Raw genomic sequence first — 15396 nt, 5'->3', positions numbered from 1 at the left:
TCTATAAAAGGTTGAAATAAAAAATGTCTTTTATGTACCTACAATGATGCAATTTACCAAAAAAAAAAATTTTTTTTTTTTTTTTTTTTTTAAGTAGGCTCTATGCCCAGCACGGAGCCCAATGCGGGGCTCAAACCCGCAACCCTGAGATCACGAGTTGGAAGCTCCACTGACTGAGTCACCGAGGCGTCCCCCCCGCAAAAGAAATTTGATGTAGCCTTTCTGAAAGAGATTTTTCAGTGAGGTGCTCCTGTTCTGCCCACCTCCTCACTCTCACCCTCCTCCCTAAATGAACCAAGAGCAGCTGAACGAAACAGACGGAAGAGGAGACTGGAACACGGCTGGAGAACAAGACGATCAGAACCTGTAACGCAGGACAGGGTTCTATTTTCCACTTTCTAATCCCTGGAGGGCCCTGAGTATTTTATGCTCACAAGCTTTTGGTATGCGGTGACCTCAAAACTGAAGTGTGCAAAGCAAAGACGGGTGGGACGGTCAGGCTGAGGGCGGGGTAGGCTGGAAAGGCCCAGGCAGTGGCTGTGGGTCTCGCGCGGGGCCGGGAGACTCCCAGACTCTGGGGCTGCGGGAGAGACTCACCAGGACGGCCATCTCCACGACGTCGGGCTGCTGAAGGAACTGCGGGTCCACGGTCGGCCACGCCTGAAGCAGCACGCCGGCGTCCCAGGCATAGTGGGCACACAGCTTCCCGGGGACCTGTTGCAGGCCTGCAATGCCAAGGCACAGAGGGTCACTGAACACGCAGGGCTCACGGTGGGGGGGATCTCGCTTTCGCCCCGGCACAGCCCGGCGTGGAGCTGCCTGAGGCCGCACTACGGCTTTTTCACAGCCTGCCAGGTGCCCCCCCACTTACTCTGGCCTGGGTTTATGGGTAGCCCCCCCAACTATTTTCAACAGCGCCCAGAGCTGTAAAGATGGGTGGACACGTGGTTCTAAAGTGTGCATTTGGGGAACAACAAGGCCGCTGATCTGCCTTAGTCTCTGCGGTTCTGTTGATGAAGGAATGTCTTTGTGCTCCTGAGAGCGGATCCCAAAATAACGAGCTGTGCTCGCTTCCTTTCCTGCCTGTGATTACTTGTGGTCCGCGAGGCCCTCCCGCCGGGTCCTTTTACTCATCATCACTGGAGCCCACATGCTGAGAACAGCACGGCGTTCCTTCTCGACCTTCTCAGAGGGATCTCAGCCTTCACACTCGACCTCTTCTCGAGAGGGGCTCCTGCCAAGGGCTGAACTGGAAAGAGCTGGCCTTGGCTCGGGTGGGTGGAACCCGAGGAGGCGGTGAGGAATCAAAGCCCACAAGTCTGCGTCCCAGAGCGCGTCGTGCTGCGGCCCCAAAGCAGGTACAGGCGGGCTCCACACCTGCAGGGCTGCCCGGGGACTTCAGCCGGGGGCTTCTGAGCAGGAAAGGCTTGGCCTGCAAAGTCGCTGCCGATCTCATGAGCACAAGAGAGGCCCCCAAACGTGCAGGAAAGACACGCGTCAGAAAGCAGATCCCTGGGCACTACCAGTGCGGCCGCACCCTGACCGCCTCCTCGTCCTCCTGGAGGTGGGCCCTGGACGGGGGATGGCAGTGAACGTGGCAGCATTCCTCACGCTGTGATTGGCTTTTCCGGGGGTGGCCCTTGCACACCTCCTCCTCATCATTAGCCTTGAGCCCAGAAGATGCGTTTGAGGGAGCAGCCCATGCCTCAGCGAATGGTCTGAAGCCAGCTCCCACGCAGAGGGAATGAATCCCACCAACACCAGTGTGCCAGGAACGCTGTGTTGGGACCGACGACGTTTTATTTTCCCTGATGGCAAAAGTAATGCCCGCTCCTGGCAGAAAAGGTCAGACTATAAAGAAGAAAATCATGTTCATCTGGACAGCATTTTTTAAGCTTCTTGTTTGGGAAGATAGTAATGTATTTAATGGCTAGGATATATATAAACCAACCCCACCAAAACAACCCACTACCGTCAGGATCATGCTGTATATGGAGTTCTGTATTCCTTTTGTTTCACTACTTTAAAATCATAATTAATTAGAGGGGTGCCTGCGTGGCTCAGTCGGTTAAGCGGCCGACTTTGGCTCAGGTCATGAGCTCGCGGTCCGTGAGTTCGAGCCCCGCGTCGGGCTCTGTGCTGACAGCTCGGAGCCTGGGGCCTGTTTCGGATTCTGTGTCTCCCTCTCTCTGACCCTCCCCCGTTCAGGCTCTGTCTCTCTCTGTCTCAAAAATAAATAAACATTAAAAAAAATTTTTTTTTAAATAAAAAAAATAAAATCATAATTAATTAGAGAGCCTGGGTGGCTCAGTCCGTTAAGGGTCCGACTTCAGCTCAGGTCATGGTCTCACGGCTTGTGAATTTGAGGCCCGCGTCAGGCTCTGTGCTGACAGCTCAGAGCCCCCTTAAGATCTTCTGCCCTCCCTCTGTCTCTGCTCCTCCCCTGCACATGTGTGTGCTCCTTCTCTCTCGCTCTCAAAAGTAAATAAACATTTAAAGAATAAATAAAATAGTGATTAATTTCATGGGAAAGGATGGTATACAATAGCACACATAACACGACTCCAGTTTTAGTAAATGTTTATACGAACGGACAAAAGGTCACAGGGAATGGAATACAATACCAGCAGTGACTGTATCTGGGAGGTGGGAGCACAGGTGATCTTTCTTTCTTGAAAAATTTTTCCTTAACATTTGTTTATTTTTTGGGAGACAGAGACAGAGCGTGAGTGGGGGAGGGGCAGAGAGAGAGAGGGAGACACAGAAACCGAAGCAGGCTCCAGGCTCCGAAATGTCAGCACAGAGCCCGACGCGGGGCTCGAACTCAGGAACCACGGGATCATGACCTGAGCCGAAGTTGGACGCTTAACCGACTGAGCCCCCCAGGGGCCCTTTTTCTTTTAATGTGTTAACAGATTCTCTGCCAAAAACATTGAATACTTCAGTAATTTGAAAGGGTATTTTGAAATCAAGGTTTCCCACACTGTGAGATCAGTTCAAGATTTTTCTTCTGTTTTTTTCTAATTTTTTTTGTCTTTTTATTTTTTTACCTTTTAAAATTTATTACTTATTTGAGAGAGACACAGACAGCACAAGTGGGGGAGGGGCAGAGAGAGAGAGAGGATCCCAAGCAGTCACAGCACTGCCAGCACAGGGCCGGACGCGGGGCTCGAACTCGCGAGTCAGTCGCGGGGCTCGAACCAAGAGTCAGACGCTTAACTGGCTGAACCACCCAGGTGCCCCTCTTCTGGTTTCTTTGTAGGGTTTCTCTGTGTTCCCCGTTGAATCAGCTGTGCCTTCTTCTGTGGGTGACGTGAAAGAACATTACACGGTCAAGTTTCCAAACCTGGTTGGCAGAGTCAACCTCCCCTTCCCTATCGGTTTGTGATTTTTCTTTTACGATACCCTGTAGTCGGGATGGTTTCTGGATTCTCCAAAGCTCTTACAAGTAGCTCTCAAAGTGGCCGTCCGCGATTCGGTAGAGCTCGGCCAGAGCGTGGACCAACGTGCGGCTTCCTCGAGAGGGTCGTGCCCCTGAAAGAAACTGGTCGGCCTACCCCCCGACGTGTGCATCGAGGCAGAGGTGATCCACCTTGTAAGCTCAAGCTGCTTATCTCCTCGTGGGTTGTCACAGCCGGTTCCCAGACCGGCCCCGGGTCCACGGCTCACTCTGGAGCGGCGCTGACCCATTCTACTCCGGGCACCTCTGTCGTGATTCTTGTGCTGGTATCGCGCACTTATGTGTTGCTTATTGTATGTTTTACTCTCTGGCACTCTTGCTGTAACCCCGTGCTGCCAGTCGGTCTGAGGGAAGTGAACGCCTGCCAGAGTCTGAGAATCGAGCAGCATCAAAGATGTATTCCTGGGGCCCAGCTGGCCCCTGTGCCCCGGGGGTTCCAGCACTTGCCAATGGACCTACTCCATTCCTGACAGATGTGCGTTTTGGCCGAAGCCGAAAGGAGCTTCCTGCTTGTTCCTCAGAAGGGGTGCTATTATGACTCCTATCTAAATACAAGACAGAGGTCACAGGAGGGAGATAATCACGTCTTTATTTTAGCAGGCTGGCCCAGTCTGCCTTGTCCTGTGACCCAGCTGCAGCGGGACGGATTCCAGACCCTCCGCATGGTAATTGTACAGGATGCCTGGGAGATGAAAGGGTCTCGGACACAAATGTGCTGGGCAGAAGCTGTTACAAATTCCACAATAAAAAAAAAATGAGGAAGCCCGGCCTTCCTGGAGCGATCAGAATGCTTATTTATAGCAGCCTGGGTCCCTGCCAGGGTTTCCCTATAGACAGGGGTGGGGCCATCCTGCTCAGCGGGGAGGAACAGAAACTCCCGGTGGGTTCTAGGCCCTGTTTTTGCCTCTCTACTCTTTAGGGAGGTAAAAAATACCCAACATTTGCATAGCAAAAACTATGGTTTCTTTACATGACACAGCCCGGTCGAGAGCTGGCCTCTGGGTTAGCACCTGGACAAAGTCTGAACACTTTGGGAAGTGTCAAGGCTGTGGAGCACAAGGCTACCACGCGGGGGGCCGGCTGTTGCCTACGGCCCACCCCCTTCCGACCCCTCCTCTGGGAGAGCTGTCGTCACTGACCTTCCAGGCAAGTGACCGAAACAGCTGAACCCAGCCTCCTCTCGTGCGCGGAGCACTGGCAAGGTCGCCACGCCGCCGTGGCAGCGGGGAGCGAGTGCTGGGGCGGTCAGGGTGTCTGTGGCCGGCGGCCTCTCTTGCTGGCCGTCACCAGGCCGGCTGCCACCCCGGCCCCGCGCTCTCACACACACGTAAGGGTGGGCTTGGGGACTCCATGGCCTCTGATCCCCCCCGAGCCTCATCCAGCCCTCGCGATTCCAAGGAAACGGACAGGATGTGATGCCGCTAGATTTTGGCTTTTGCCCACAGAAGGGGTCCTGCTGACTTTCTTTTGAAATAACGACGCTGACACACACATGCGTATTCGTATGTAAAATGCCCTCAGACCATCAGTGAGAACTTACTCTCCTTTACAATGGACACACACACACACACACACACACACACACACGATTTGTACGTTTGTAATTTTGTTGAAATTGAGGAACAAAACACATACGTTGTGGCAAAATGCTACACTACACTTTGTTACAGCCACTTTTACGAGGAAAAATGGATCCGTGGCGGCAGCCTGGGGCTTTGAGGGTTGCGAGTTACTTCGGAACGCCTAAGCGGGGGGGGGGGACAGGGTCACCTTGCTGTGACCTCACAATTAAGGTGCTGATGAAAGACCTGAAGCCCCCACAAGGTAAAGCCTGAGGCAGGAGTCCAGACAGAAACCTCCCTGTGCAACCACAAAAATGGCCAGAAGAACAGAAAGAGAGAGCTTACCGCCACATTTTAAAAAACTCGTAGTTTGGGCAAGAGGCTAACCCCAAAGCAGCACAAAAAAATAGCAAAAGAAAAACCACCCAAATGACTTACAGAGCCTTCGTAGGGTGGGACACAATGTGGCTGGTAAAAAAAAAGAACGGGTACGCCCGCCCGTAAGTGTCGATACAGAATGCCAACATCTGCACAGAAACAGATACACATTTCACGGACTACATGCATGGAGTTCTAGTGTGATTAAATTCTTTTTTTTTTTTGAAGCTTATTGATTTATTTTGAGAGAGAGCATGAGTGGAGGAGGGGCCGAGAGAGAAAGAGAGAGAGAGAGAGAGAGAGAGAGAGAGAGAGAGAATCCCAAGCAGGCTCTGCACTGTCAGCAAAGAGCCCATGTGGGGCTTGAACTCATGAACCGTGAGATCACGACCTGACCTCGACCGACTGAGCCACCCAGGTGCCCCCTTGTGTTCTCCTTTTCATGGCCACCACCCCCTCTGCCCAGTCCCTAACCCCCTGGCAACCACTACTGTGTTTTCTCTCTCTATAAATTAGTTATTTTGAGAACGTTACGTATAAATGGACTCAGAGTATATAACCTTTTGAGACTGACTTTTTTCACTCAGCATAATCCCCTTGGGATCCATCCACGCTGTTGGCGGTTAGAAAAGTCATTTTTCAGGGGGCGCCTGGGTGGCGCAGTCGGTTAAGCGTCCGACTTCAGCCAGGTCACGATCTCGCGGTCCGTGAGTTCGAGCCCCGCGTCGGGCTCTGGGCTGATGGCTCGGAGCCTGGAGCCTGTTTCCGATTCTGTGTCTCCCTCTCTTTCTGCCCCTCCCCCGTTCATGCTCTGTCTCTCTCTGTCCCGAAAATAAACGTTGAAAAAAAAAAAAAAAAAAAAGAAAAGTCATTTTTCAGGATGATGAAATTAGATCTCCAACCACAGTACCACCAAGAAGCTCCCCGGTGGGTGACTTTCTGCCTTTTTACTGTCCACCACCAAAGGAAACCTTGTGTCCTTCGTCTGGCAACGGTATCAGTGACTCCAAATACACAAAATTGCCCTAAGCGAGCAGCCACCACCCCTTGTCTGGATTAGGACAATACCCTATTATGGTGCACAAAAGAGAACTGTGTAAATTCAGACGTGGTGTCTTGAGCTTCTTAGATCCAAAACTTCAGGAAGGAAAAAAGATTTCCTCATCCTGTTACAGCTTTCGCCCACTGCCAAGACATTGGTTCTGTTTCCTACTGAAGGTCTTCACTGGCTCTTGAAGGGACTGGTAGGGGACTATTCAAGCTCCTCTGAAATGTTTCCTTTTTATCCACAGCGATGGCGGCCATTTAGCCCACAGGGCTCCGCACCTCCCCTAGGGCACCGGTTCTCAATTCTGCTGCTCTCTGGGAGAGAACCTGTCCTGTGAAAATCTGCTTCTCTAGGGAACTCTGGGAAATGGCCATTTCTGACCATCCCGCCCCTCGCCGCGTTCCCTTTTATAGCCATTCTGAGTTACCTTCCAAAGATGCGGGAATGAAACCTGAAGCCAACGTGGAAGCTGAGTTTTCTAGAACAGACACGTGCGTGTGAAAACCGTGCAAAGCCTTGGCTCAAGAATGACCGGCGGTGTGAGATGACAAGAATGAAGCTCCTCGCGACACAGGGCTTCTGTCTGCAAAGGGCTTCCCACACCTGGAGACGCTGGCCCTCTTTAGTTCTGGGAGCGCCGGGGAGGGGTCACATCTCCATTCTCTCCTGAGGGCACCTGACCCGCGCCTGTGAGTCAATGACCAGACTGCCACGCCAGGTGCGGGGACTCCTCACTTGACTACGTTATGGCCCCAGCTGCTCATTCAGAGGGGGCCACACACACACAGGGGGAGAGCCCGGAGACAAAGTCTTCCCATTACTTCTTTGAATTAAAAAAAAACAAAATTAGGGGGCACCTGGGTGGCTTAGTCGGTTGAGTCTGACTCTTGATTTCGGCTCCGGTCATGATCTCACGGTTCGTGGGTTTGAGCCCCACGCGGAGCTCTGTGCTGACAGCACGGGACCCAGTTGGGAGTCTCTCTCTCTCTCTTTCTCCTGCTTTTGTGTGCACACACACACTCTCTCTCTCGAAATAAATTAACAAACATTAAAAACAAAAACAAAAACACAATTAGTTGCCATGAATTTGTAAAGCTTGAGGGAAGACCTTAACTAGAAGGCCCTCGCCAGCTCTCCCACAGATGCCCCAGAACGGAGCGTGGCACATAATACATGCTCTATAAACCGACTGAATGAAACACTGTAGCAAAACTAAGATTCAAGCTATACGTACTTGTAACACAGCTCACAAAAGCCACGTGTGCTGTGTAGGGAGAATCATGGAGCAAGGTCTAGAACAGGCCTTTCTATCCTAATACTTTAGCATATGTCTGTTGAGGATCCTGACGCAAAGCTGAAGGACAGACTGGCAGGGCCACGCCCACAGTGCAAACTCGTATCCTAAGACCTGCTGGGTAGGGAGGGGGCCCTGGGGAGAGTAGATCCGGTCTGCCCCCTCCCCCCGGCAATGCAACTGAAGGGGCACCCAAGGAGGGGGTTTCAGCAAATCCCACTGACTTTACTCTTTTGTGGGAGAAATGAAATGAGGGAGGAAAACCGAGAATGCGGGACAAAGAAGATAAAAGAAAGAGACATGTATATTCCAGGATAAGAGGGAGTTTATTGCAAGTTAGACTGGTTTGCTTTAGAGCAAAGGAAGACTAGGAAAGAGTGAACAGCACACCATTTAAAAAACGTAATGTGGCCGCCAATGCTAAATGAAAGAGCCGGGTTTCCTTCCCCAGGAGATAAGAAAAGGCTGCATAATACGGCAACAGCATAGCAGGGCCTGTACCAAACTCCCTTTGGGGCACTCTGTCTATTCCGCAAAGAATGGGCAAACGACTCATCCTTTATAGTCTAAGACAAGGCAAAACACAGAAGGAAACCAACACAATTCATCGGGTGAAGTCGGTGAAACCCTCATTTCTAAACCTGACCACTCCTACTGAGAAAGGCTGGTCTTCCTCAGGAGAAAAACGGCCAATTTCTAAATAAAACTCTAGCAGATAGAATTTAACGGTACATTAAAAGTCCACAACACCACGGTCAAGAGAAATCCATCCCAGGAGAGCTTAATATTAGGCAATCGATTAACTGGACCTAAGTCATATCAACGGGGCAGAGGGGGAAGTTAAAAGCAAATGATACAAACACCTTAACACTGGAAGAATGGATGTTAAGTAAAATACAGCTCCCACTCCTAATATCATTTCTGGAAAACAAGGACGGAAAGCTGTTTCCTTAACATTATAGGGAATATCTATCTTCAACCCACAGCCAACATCAAGCCCAACAGGGAAGCATGAGTTTCCTTGCTTAAAAAAAAATTTTTTTTTTAATGTTTATTTATTTTTGAGAGACAGAGACAGAATGCGAGCGGGTTAGGGGCAGAGAGGGAGAGGGAGACACAGCATCACAAGCAGGCTCCAGGCTCTGAGCTGTCGGCACAGAACCCGATGCGGGGCTCGAACTCACAGACCGTGAGATCATGACCTGAGTCGAAGTCGGATGTTTAGCTGATTGAGCCACCCAGGCGCCCCGCATTAGTTCCCTTTCCTTCTGGAAGTGAGACAGGGCTGTCTGGCACCAGCATTCTTGAACGACCTGTAGGGTTTTCTAAGCAGTACGTACACACACACGGAGACCTTTCTAACTGTTAGAAAGGAAGACAATACTTATCCTTATTTGCTGATCACAGCATCCTAAAAAATCTAAGAGGATTTTAGCCCTTACACAACGTATGAGAAATTGGAAGGGAATCTGGGTCAGAGAATAAGTATGCAAATAAATTTAAAAAAATTACATGCCAGCCATTACCAGTCAAAAATTGTAAAAGAAAAAATATTCCAGTCACAAGAGCGTAGACAAAATACAAGAACAAAGACAACAAAAAACCCACTTGAGAATAATCTTAAGAAATGCATGGGACTGGGCACCTGGGTGGCTCAGTTGGTTAAGCGTCCAACTTCAGCTCAGGTCATGATCTCATGGTTTGTGGGTTTGAGCCCTGTGTCGGGCTCCGTGCTGACAGGTCAGAGCCTGGAGCCCGCCTCGGATTCTGTATCTCCCTCTCTCTGCCCCTACCCCACTAGTGCTCTGTCTCTCTCTTTCTCAAATAAAGACTTTAATGAATAAACATTAAGAGTTTAATGAATAAACTCAAATAGTTTAATGAATTAATGTTTAATGAGTAAACATTAAAAAAATTATACCAGAGTTCTACTGAGAAGAAAAAACAGGTGAGAGGAGCTAAAAAAATTATGAAAAAGGAATGAAGGGAGGCTAGCCCACCAGATGTTAAAACCGTATGGAAAAATCCAATAATTAAATCAGTGAAACAGAACATACGCTTGAAAAACAGGCATGGAGTGGAAACGGGGATAACTTTTCAGGAAAATAATCTGGCGACATACATCAAGAGTCTTAAAAACATTCCTAACCTTCCCGCTTCAAGGACATCCTCTGAAGCGGGAACACAGATTTACGCACAGAATCGTCCACAGTGGATGATGGGAACGAGTGTTAGACACGTGACTGGAACAGTTACCAAAGTCATGCCTGTGGACAATTAATGCAGTCATAAAAAAAGTTTACGGGTTAAAAAAAAAAAAATCAAAATGTTGACAGATGTGTCTCGTTTTCAAACTGGAAATACTCGGAAGTGAATTTTTTGCTAACTGGGGGAAACCTCATCGGAGGAAGCCCGTGTAGAGGGTGGCCGACCTGTGCCGCACACTCCCTCTTGAGTCCGTCCCCGCAGGTCACACTAGGCCTCTGACACTGAGGCCGAGGCCCGGGGGCCCGAGCCCCTCTAAGACTTAACCACCCACACTGGCCACGGAAGGGGTGCGGCCCCGACGCTCACCCTCGCGGCAGCCAAGGCTCAGCGAGGGTGTCACTCAGGATTTCTGGGGAACGGAGCGGGCCCAGGCGGGGCTGTTCCAGCATGCAGGATGAGTTTACCACAGAGGCACTGCAAAGTCCTTGCAAAACACTGGGAATCGTGACGGATGCTCTCGTCCGAGCAGCTTCGCCAGCGCTCCAGAGAATATTTGGAAGCTGATCTGAAAATGCGTCTCGAAAGCCTTAGTAGTTTGGGGCGCCCGGGTGGCTCAGTCGGTGGAGCATCTGGCTCCGGCTCAGGTCACCATCTCACGGTTTATGGGTTCGAGGCCCACGTCGGGCTCGCGGCTGTCAGCACAGGGCCCGCTTCCGATCCCCTGCCCCCCTCCTGCTTGCGCTCTCTCAAGGGGTATTTTATGTCCCTTCGGAGCAAGCATTATGTCTAGATATGTGTTGTAAGGAAATGATTTTGCATGTGGACACACACGTAGCTGTTCAACTTTTAAAGCGATATTGTATAATTATAAGTGGTCTGAGTGTCCAAAAATCGAAAATGGGAACCCACGATGAACCTCATATACCACCTGAAGAGGTAATCCCGTATCAAAATTAACAAAAAATAGAGATGAGTACAAGGAAAAGAAAGAAATAAGTACTGAGGGCAGCTTAGTGTGAAGAATGTTTAAATTATTTCCTTTTTAACGTTTTTTTTTGTTTGTTTTTGTTTTTGTTTTTTTTTTTTGAGACAGGGAGACAGAGCATGAACGGGGGAAGGTCAGAGAGAGGGAGACCCAGAATCTGAAACAGGCTCCAGGCTCTGAGCTGTCAGCACAGAGCCTGACGCGGGGCTCAAACTCACGGACCGTGAGATCATGACCTGAGCCGAAGTCGGCCGCTTAACCGACTGAGCCACCCAGGGGCCCCTAAATTATTTCTTAAAAGGAGAGGACATAAGTGTTTCTAGCGATAGCCTTTGAGAATGACCAATGGGCCCTGAAAAACGTTCTCATGGGGCTGCCTTACGAGAGGAAAAGTGCATGAGGTCCTGCCTTAGGTTTTCATGTGAGGGCCAGGTCTTAACAGCAGAGGGCCACAGTCCCCCCGTTTGCCCGCACATCAGAATCACCGAGCAGGTGGTTAAAAACAGGCCCTCCAGTCACTCCCCAAGGCTCCAGAACTAGGACCTCCAAGGGGGGCGGGAGGGGCAGAGGCTTCCGCAGCTGGTTCACCTGAGCCTCGGGCAGGGGGACACGCCTCGGTGCCCAGTTCAGCAATAATGGGCTGCTGGAGAGACTGAATCCCCATCTAAGCGACTTAGGTTTAGATCCGCAACCATAATTCCAGGTGCCCTGCTCTCCATCCATAAAGTGGGACTAAACCCGAGTTTCCACCTTAAAAAGATAACATGGGGTCATGGTATAGGGAGAGCGGGATACTGAGTTGTGAGAGAGTGTTCCGTGGTGACGCCAATATTCCCATTCGTCTGGGCACAGAGTGTCGAAGCGGAGAAGCGTCCTCCCCTTTGGCGGGGGTGACCATGCAGAAGTCCCACCACTCCCACTACAAGACAGAGGGGTCCCAGGTACGGATGCCAAATGTCGGACCCCACGCCTGAGGACATCTGAGCCCCGGGTCGTGTTCAAGAAGAGGCTGGAGCACGTCCTGGTTAGCAGTAACGGGTCAGGCGAGGACACGCCCACCTACCTGCCCAGAGCTCCGAGGTGATGTGAGGGGCCATCGGGGCAGCCATCACGGTCAGGGCACACACAGCGTCCTCGAACTCGGGGCTGTGGAGAACGACTCTCTGCGAGGCTTGCTGGGGAAGAGAAAAGAACAATGTGAGAACACCGAGGCACACAGAATAAGCCTGGGGAAGGAAGGCCATCCATGTATCTGAAGTCCAGAGACACAGGCAGGCAAGCAGCAACCCTCCTGGCCATCCGTTTGCTCCGGACGAAGAATGTCCCCCATCTAACCCTAGTATGACAAGGAGGGCAGCAGCAGCAACAGCAAAAGACACCACTCTTAACTGAGCACGTACTACACCCTCAGTCTGAGGCTGACTCATCTGATTCCTACAGCTATCGCTGGGGGGCAGTGTTCTTTCCCCCACCTGGCGGATGAAGCAGCTAAGGGTCACGGAGGGAGAGTAACCTGCCCCCAGGTAGGTGGTTAACCAAGCAACGCAGCTCCCACAAGCATCCAGCTTTGTCTGAAATCAGAGTGCAACTCCTAGCTGCTCTGCTGGGTTTCCCGGGTGCTTCGGAGCCCGTGAGACACGCACACGGGCTTGCTCACGGGTCTCGCAACGTGCAGATGTCTAGCTCAGGGGTCCCTCTGCCCCCTCGGGGGTCTCAGGGGTCCTCCTTCTATTAAACAGCTTTGCCAGTTACTGTAAACACCCAGTTTCTTCCTGCAGTGCAGCTAGCCAGGTGACCCAGCCACGCGCGCATCTAATTTACGGGGTACCTACCCTATGCTGGACTTTGGGGATAAAACGTCCAGAAAGGTACAGTCTCTGCCCTCAAGGGGTTTACTATCAACTGGGGAGACAAGTGACAGAGGACTTAAGGGTGTCACAAGGTGCAGGGGAGGGACCGTGGTGAGCAAAGCAGGGTGTGAACTGGCGAGTGTGGCCCAAGGACGGCGGGGAAGGAGAGGGGCCATCCCGATGTGGCTGTGGGAAGGACAGCACTGAGTTTCCCAGAGGCTGGCGGTTGTCGAGGCACGCTGGGCGAGTCCCGATAAAAACCAGCCTGGCGAGATGGTGGCACTCCAGTCTATGTTCACAAAACAATTGTGACAAAAACAGTTTTGGTTTAATTTTATGAGGTTTGCTAAAATTAAAAGTAGGAAGCCCCCATGATATATATTTTGCTAGGTAGAGAGAGGCCAAAAATACTATACATTTAAAAAAATTTTATAAGTTTATTTTTGAGAGAGAGAGAGAGCACGAATGGGGGAGGGACAGAGAGAGAGGGAGACACAGAATCCGAAACAGGCTCCAGGCTCTGAGCTGTCAGCACAGAGCCCGATGTGGGGCCTGAACCCACGAGACGAGAGATCATGGCCTGAGCCTACGTTGGATGCTTAACTGACTGAGCTACCCAGAAGCCCCCCACAAAATACTGTACATTTAAAAAAATGTTTATATATTTATATGGGGGGGGGGGGGTTGTGCCGGGGAGGGGCAGAGAGGGAGAGAGAGAATCCTAAGCAGGCTCCATGCTGTCAGCACAGAGCCCGATGCGGTGCTCGATCCCACAAACCGCGAGATCATGACCTGAGCTGAAATCGAGAGTTGGATGCTCAACCGAATGAGCCACCCAGGCACCCCTATACATTAAAAAAAAAAAAAGAAAGAAAAAGCCTCTATGATCTTTGCAAAACAGCCTAAGAGATTGGAATCTAATTCCACGGGTGAGGGTACAGAGAGAGTCAACCAGAAGGGCTGTAGATGGAACTGTCAGCGAGTAGACATTTCATTTTTAATTTCTTTTTTCTATAATATTTGCCATTTTTTCCCAATTAAAAAAATCACACACACTCGGCAAAGAAAATTTCGGAAACGCGAAATCACTCATGCGTTGTCCAACCCAGAAGAAAACTGGTGTATTTTATCCCGGTCTCCAAAAATGCAAAAATACGGGACTTTCCACATCTGCCCATATACCCTTTGGCTTGACTGGAGTTTTTATCCCATAGACACTGTTGTATCGTGTGTTCCTTGCTGTTGTATCGCGAACAGTTTCTGAAACTAAGTATTCCTGGAAAGCACAGTGTGAATGGCGGTGGTGTATTTCCTTCTCATTGATACGACCGGAGTCATTTCCGGATTTTCCCTTCTGAGGACAGCTGGGGTCCTATGTCTCCGTGATTGCGAGTCACTGGCCAGTGGGCACCCCTGAATCAAATGACATAAACAACTGCACGACTACTGACCTCAAAGTCAAAGCGCTTCCTGGAGAAGTTACATCAACCATGGCCACTGCTGATATGTAACACGGTCTCAGTGCCTTTGTAATAGCACAGACTTTATGTTAAAAAGTCTCCGCAAATTTGATAGGCAAAAAAAAAAAAAAAAAAAAAAAAAAAGCACCGCGTTTTTAATTTGCATTTCACGATAATTAGTGAGGCAAATACTTTTTTCTGCCAAGTTTATGGGTTATTTCTATCTTACCTTCTGTGAATTACCTCCTTTCACATCCTTTGACCGCTTTTAGGTTAGGTATTTCATATTCGTATGTGAAGAGCTCTTTATATACTGAGAATCTTAAGCCTTATGTCCGATATTCTTGTTATAAAATGTTTTCCCCAGTTTTTATCTACCTTTGAACGTGGCATGTTTTAACACACTAAAAATGGTAGGTTTTATGCAGTCATGGATTTGTCACTAAACGACCAGACATGTCATCTAACCTCCCTGGGCGTCAGGTCCTCGTAGGCAAACCATGGTGGGGGGGGGGGGGCAGGAGGGAGGGGAGTCGCTGGGCGAGAGAATTTTTTTTTTTTTAAGTTTATTTATTTTGAGAGAGAGAGAGAGAGAGAGAGAGAGAAAGAGCACGCAAGTGGGGGAAGGGGCAGAGAGGGAAAGGAAGAGAGAGGATCCCAAGCTGGCTCTGCACCATCAGCCCTGAGCCTGATGCAGGAGGGTTTGAACCCACAAACCGTGAGATCATGATGTGAGCCGAAGTCAGCCGCTTAACCGACTGGGCCACCCAGGTGTCCCCCTCCCTTTTTTTAAAGTTATTTTGGGCCCATCTTTAAGAACCTTCCAGCTCTAGGGGCGCCTGGGTGGCTCGGTCGGTTGAGCGTCCGACTTCGGCTCAGGTCATGATCTCACAGTCCGTGAGTTCGAGCCCCGTGTCAGGCTCTGTGCTGACAGCCCAGACCCTGGAGCCTGTTTCAGATTCTGTGTCTCCCTCTCTCTCTGCCCCTCCCCTGTTCATGCTCTGTCTCTCTCCGTCTCAAAAATAAACATTAAAAAAAAAAAAAAAAAAAAGAACCTTCTAGCTCTAAAACTAGGCTGTGACTATGGGAAAAAAAAATGCTTCTTTAAGATTAGAGAGCCGCACCGAGGGGGTGATACCACGGTGCTGCTC

At 50.2% G+C, this 15396-nt stretch overlaps 1 protein-coding gene across 2 annotated transcripts in view; it reads right to left on the bottom strand.

Moving 5' to 3' along the window:
- Window positions 1-205: 205 nt before the first annotated feature.
- The window catches only part of LARS2 (leucyl-tRNA synthetase 2, mitochondrial), a 164223-nt gene continuing 149032 nt past the window's right edge, over window positions 206-15396 (bottom strand). For both annotated transcript variants that reach the window (XM_030305699.2, XM_030305702.2), the window contains 2 exons: window positions 11999-12110; window positions 206-725 (listed from right to left, as the gene is read on the bottom strand). In XM_030305699.2, coding sequence (XP_030161559.1) covers window positions 496-725; window positions 11999-12110 — 342 coding nt within the window. In that variant the 3' untranslated portion in view covers window positions 206-495. The remainder of the gene's footprint in view (window positions 726-11998; window positions 12111-15396) is intronic.

Source organism: Lynx canadensis, chromosome A2 (genome assembly GCF_007474595.2).
Source record: "Lynx canadensis isolate LIC74 chromosome A2, mLynCan4.pri.v2, whole genome shotgun sequence".
Classification (NCBI taxonomy): Eukaryota; Metazoa; Chordata; class Mammalia; order Carnivora; family Felidae; genus Lynx; species Lynx canadensis.
The sequence above is the reverse complement of the archived record's forward strand: the minus strand, read 5'-3'. Positions and strand labels throughout refer to the sequence as shown.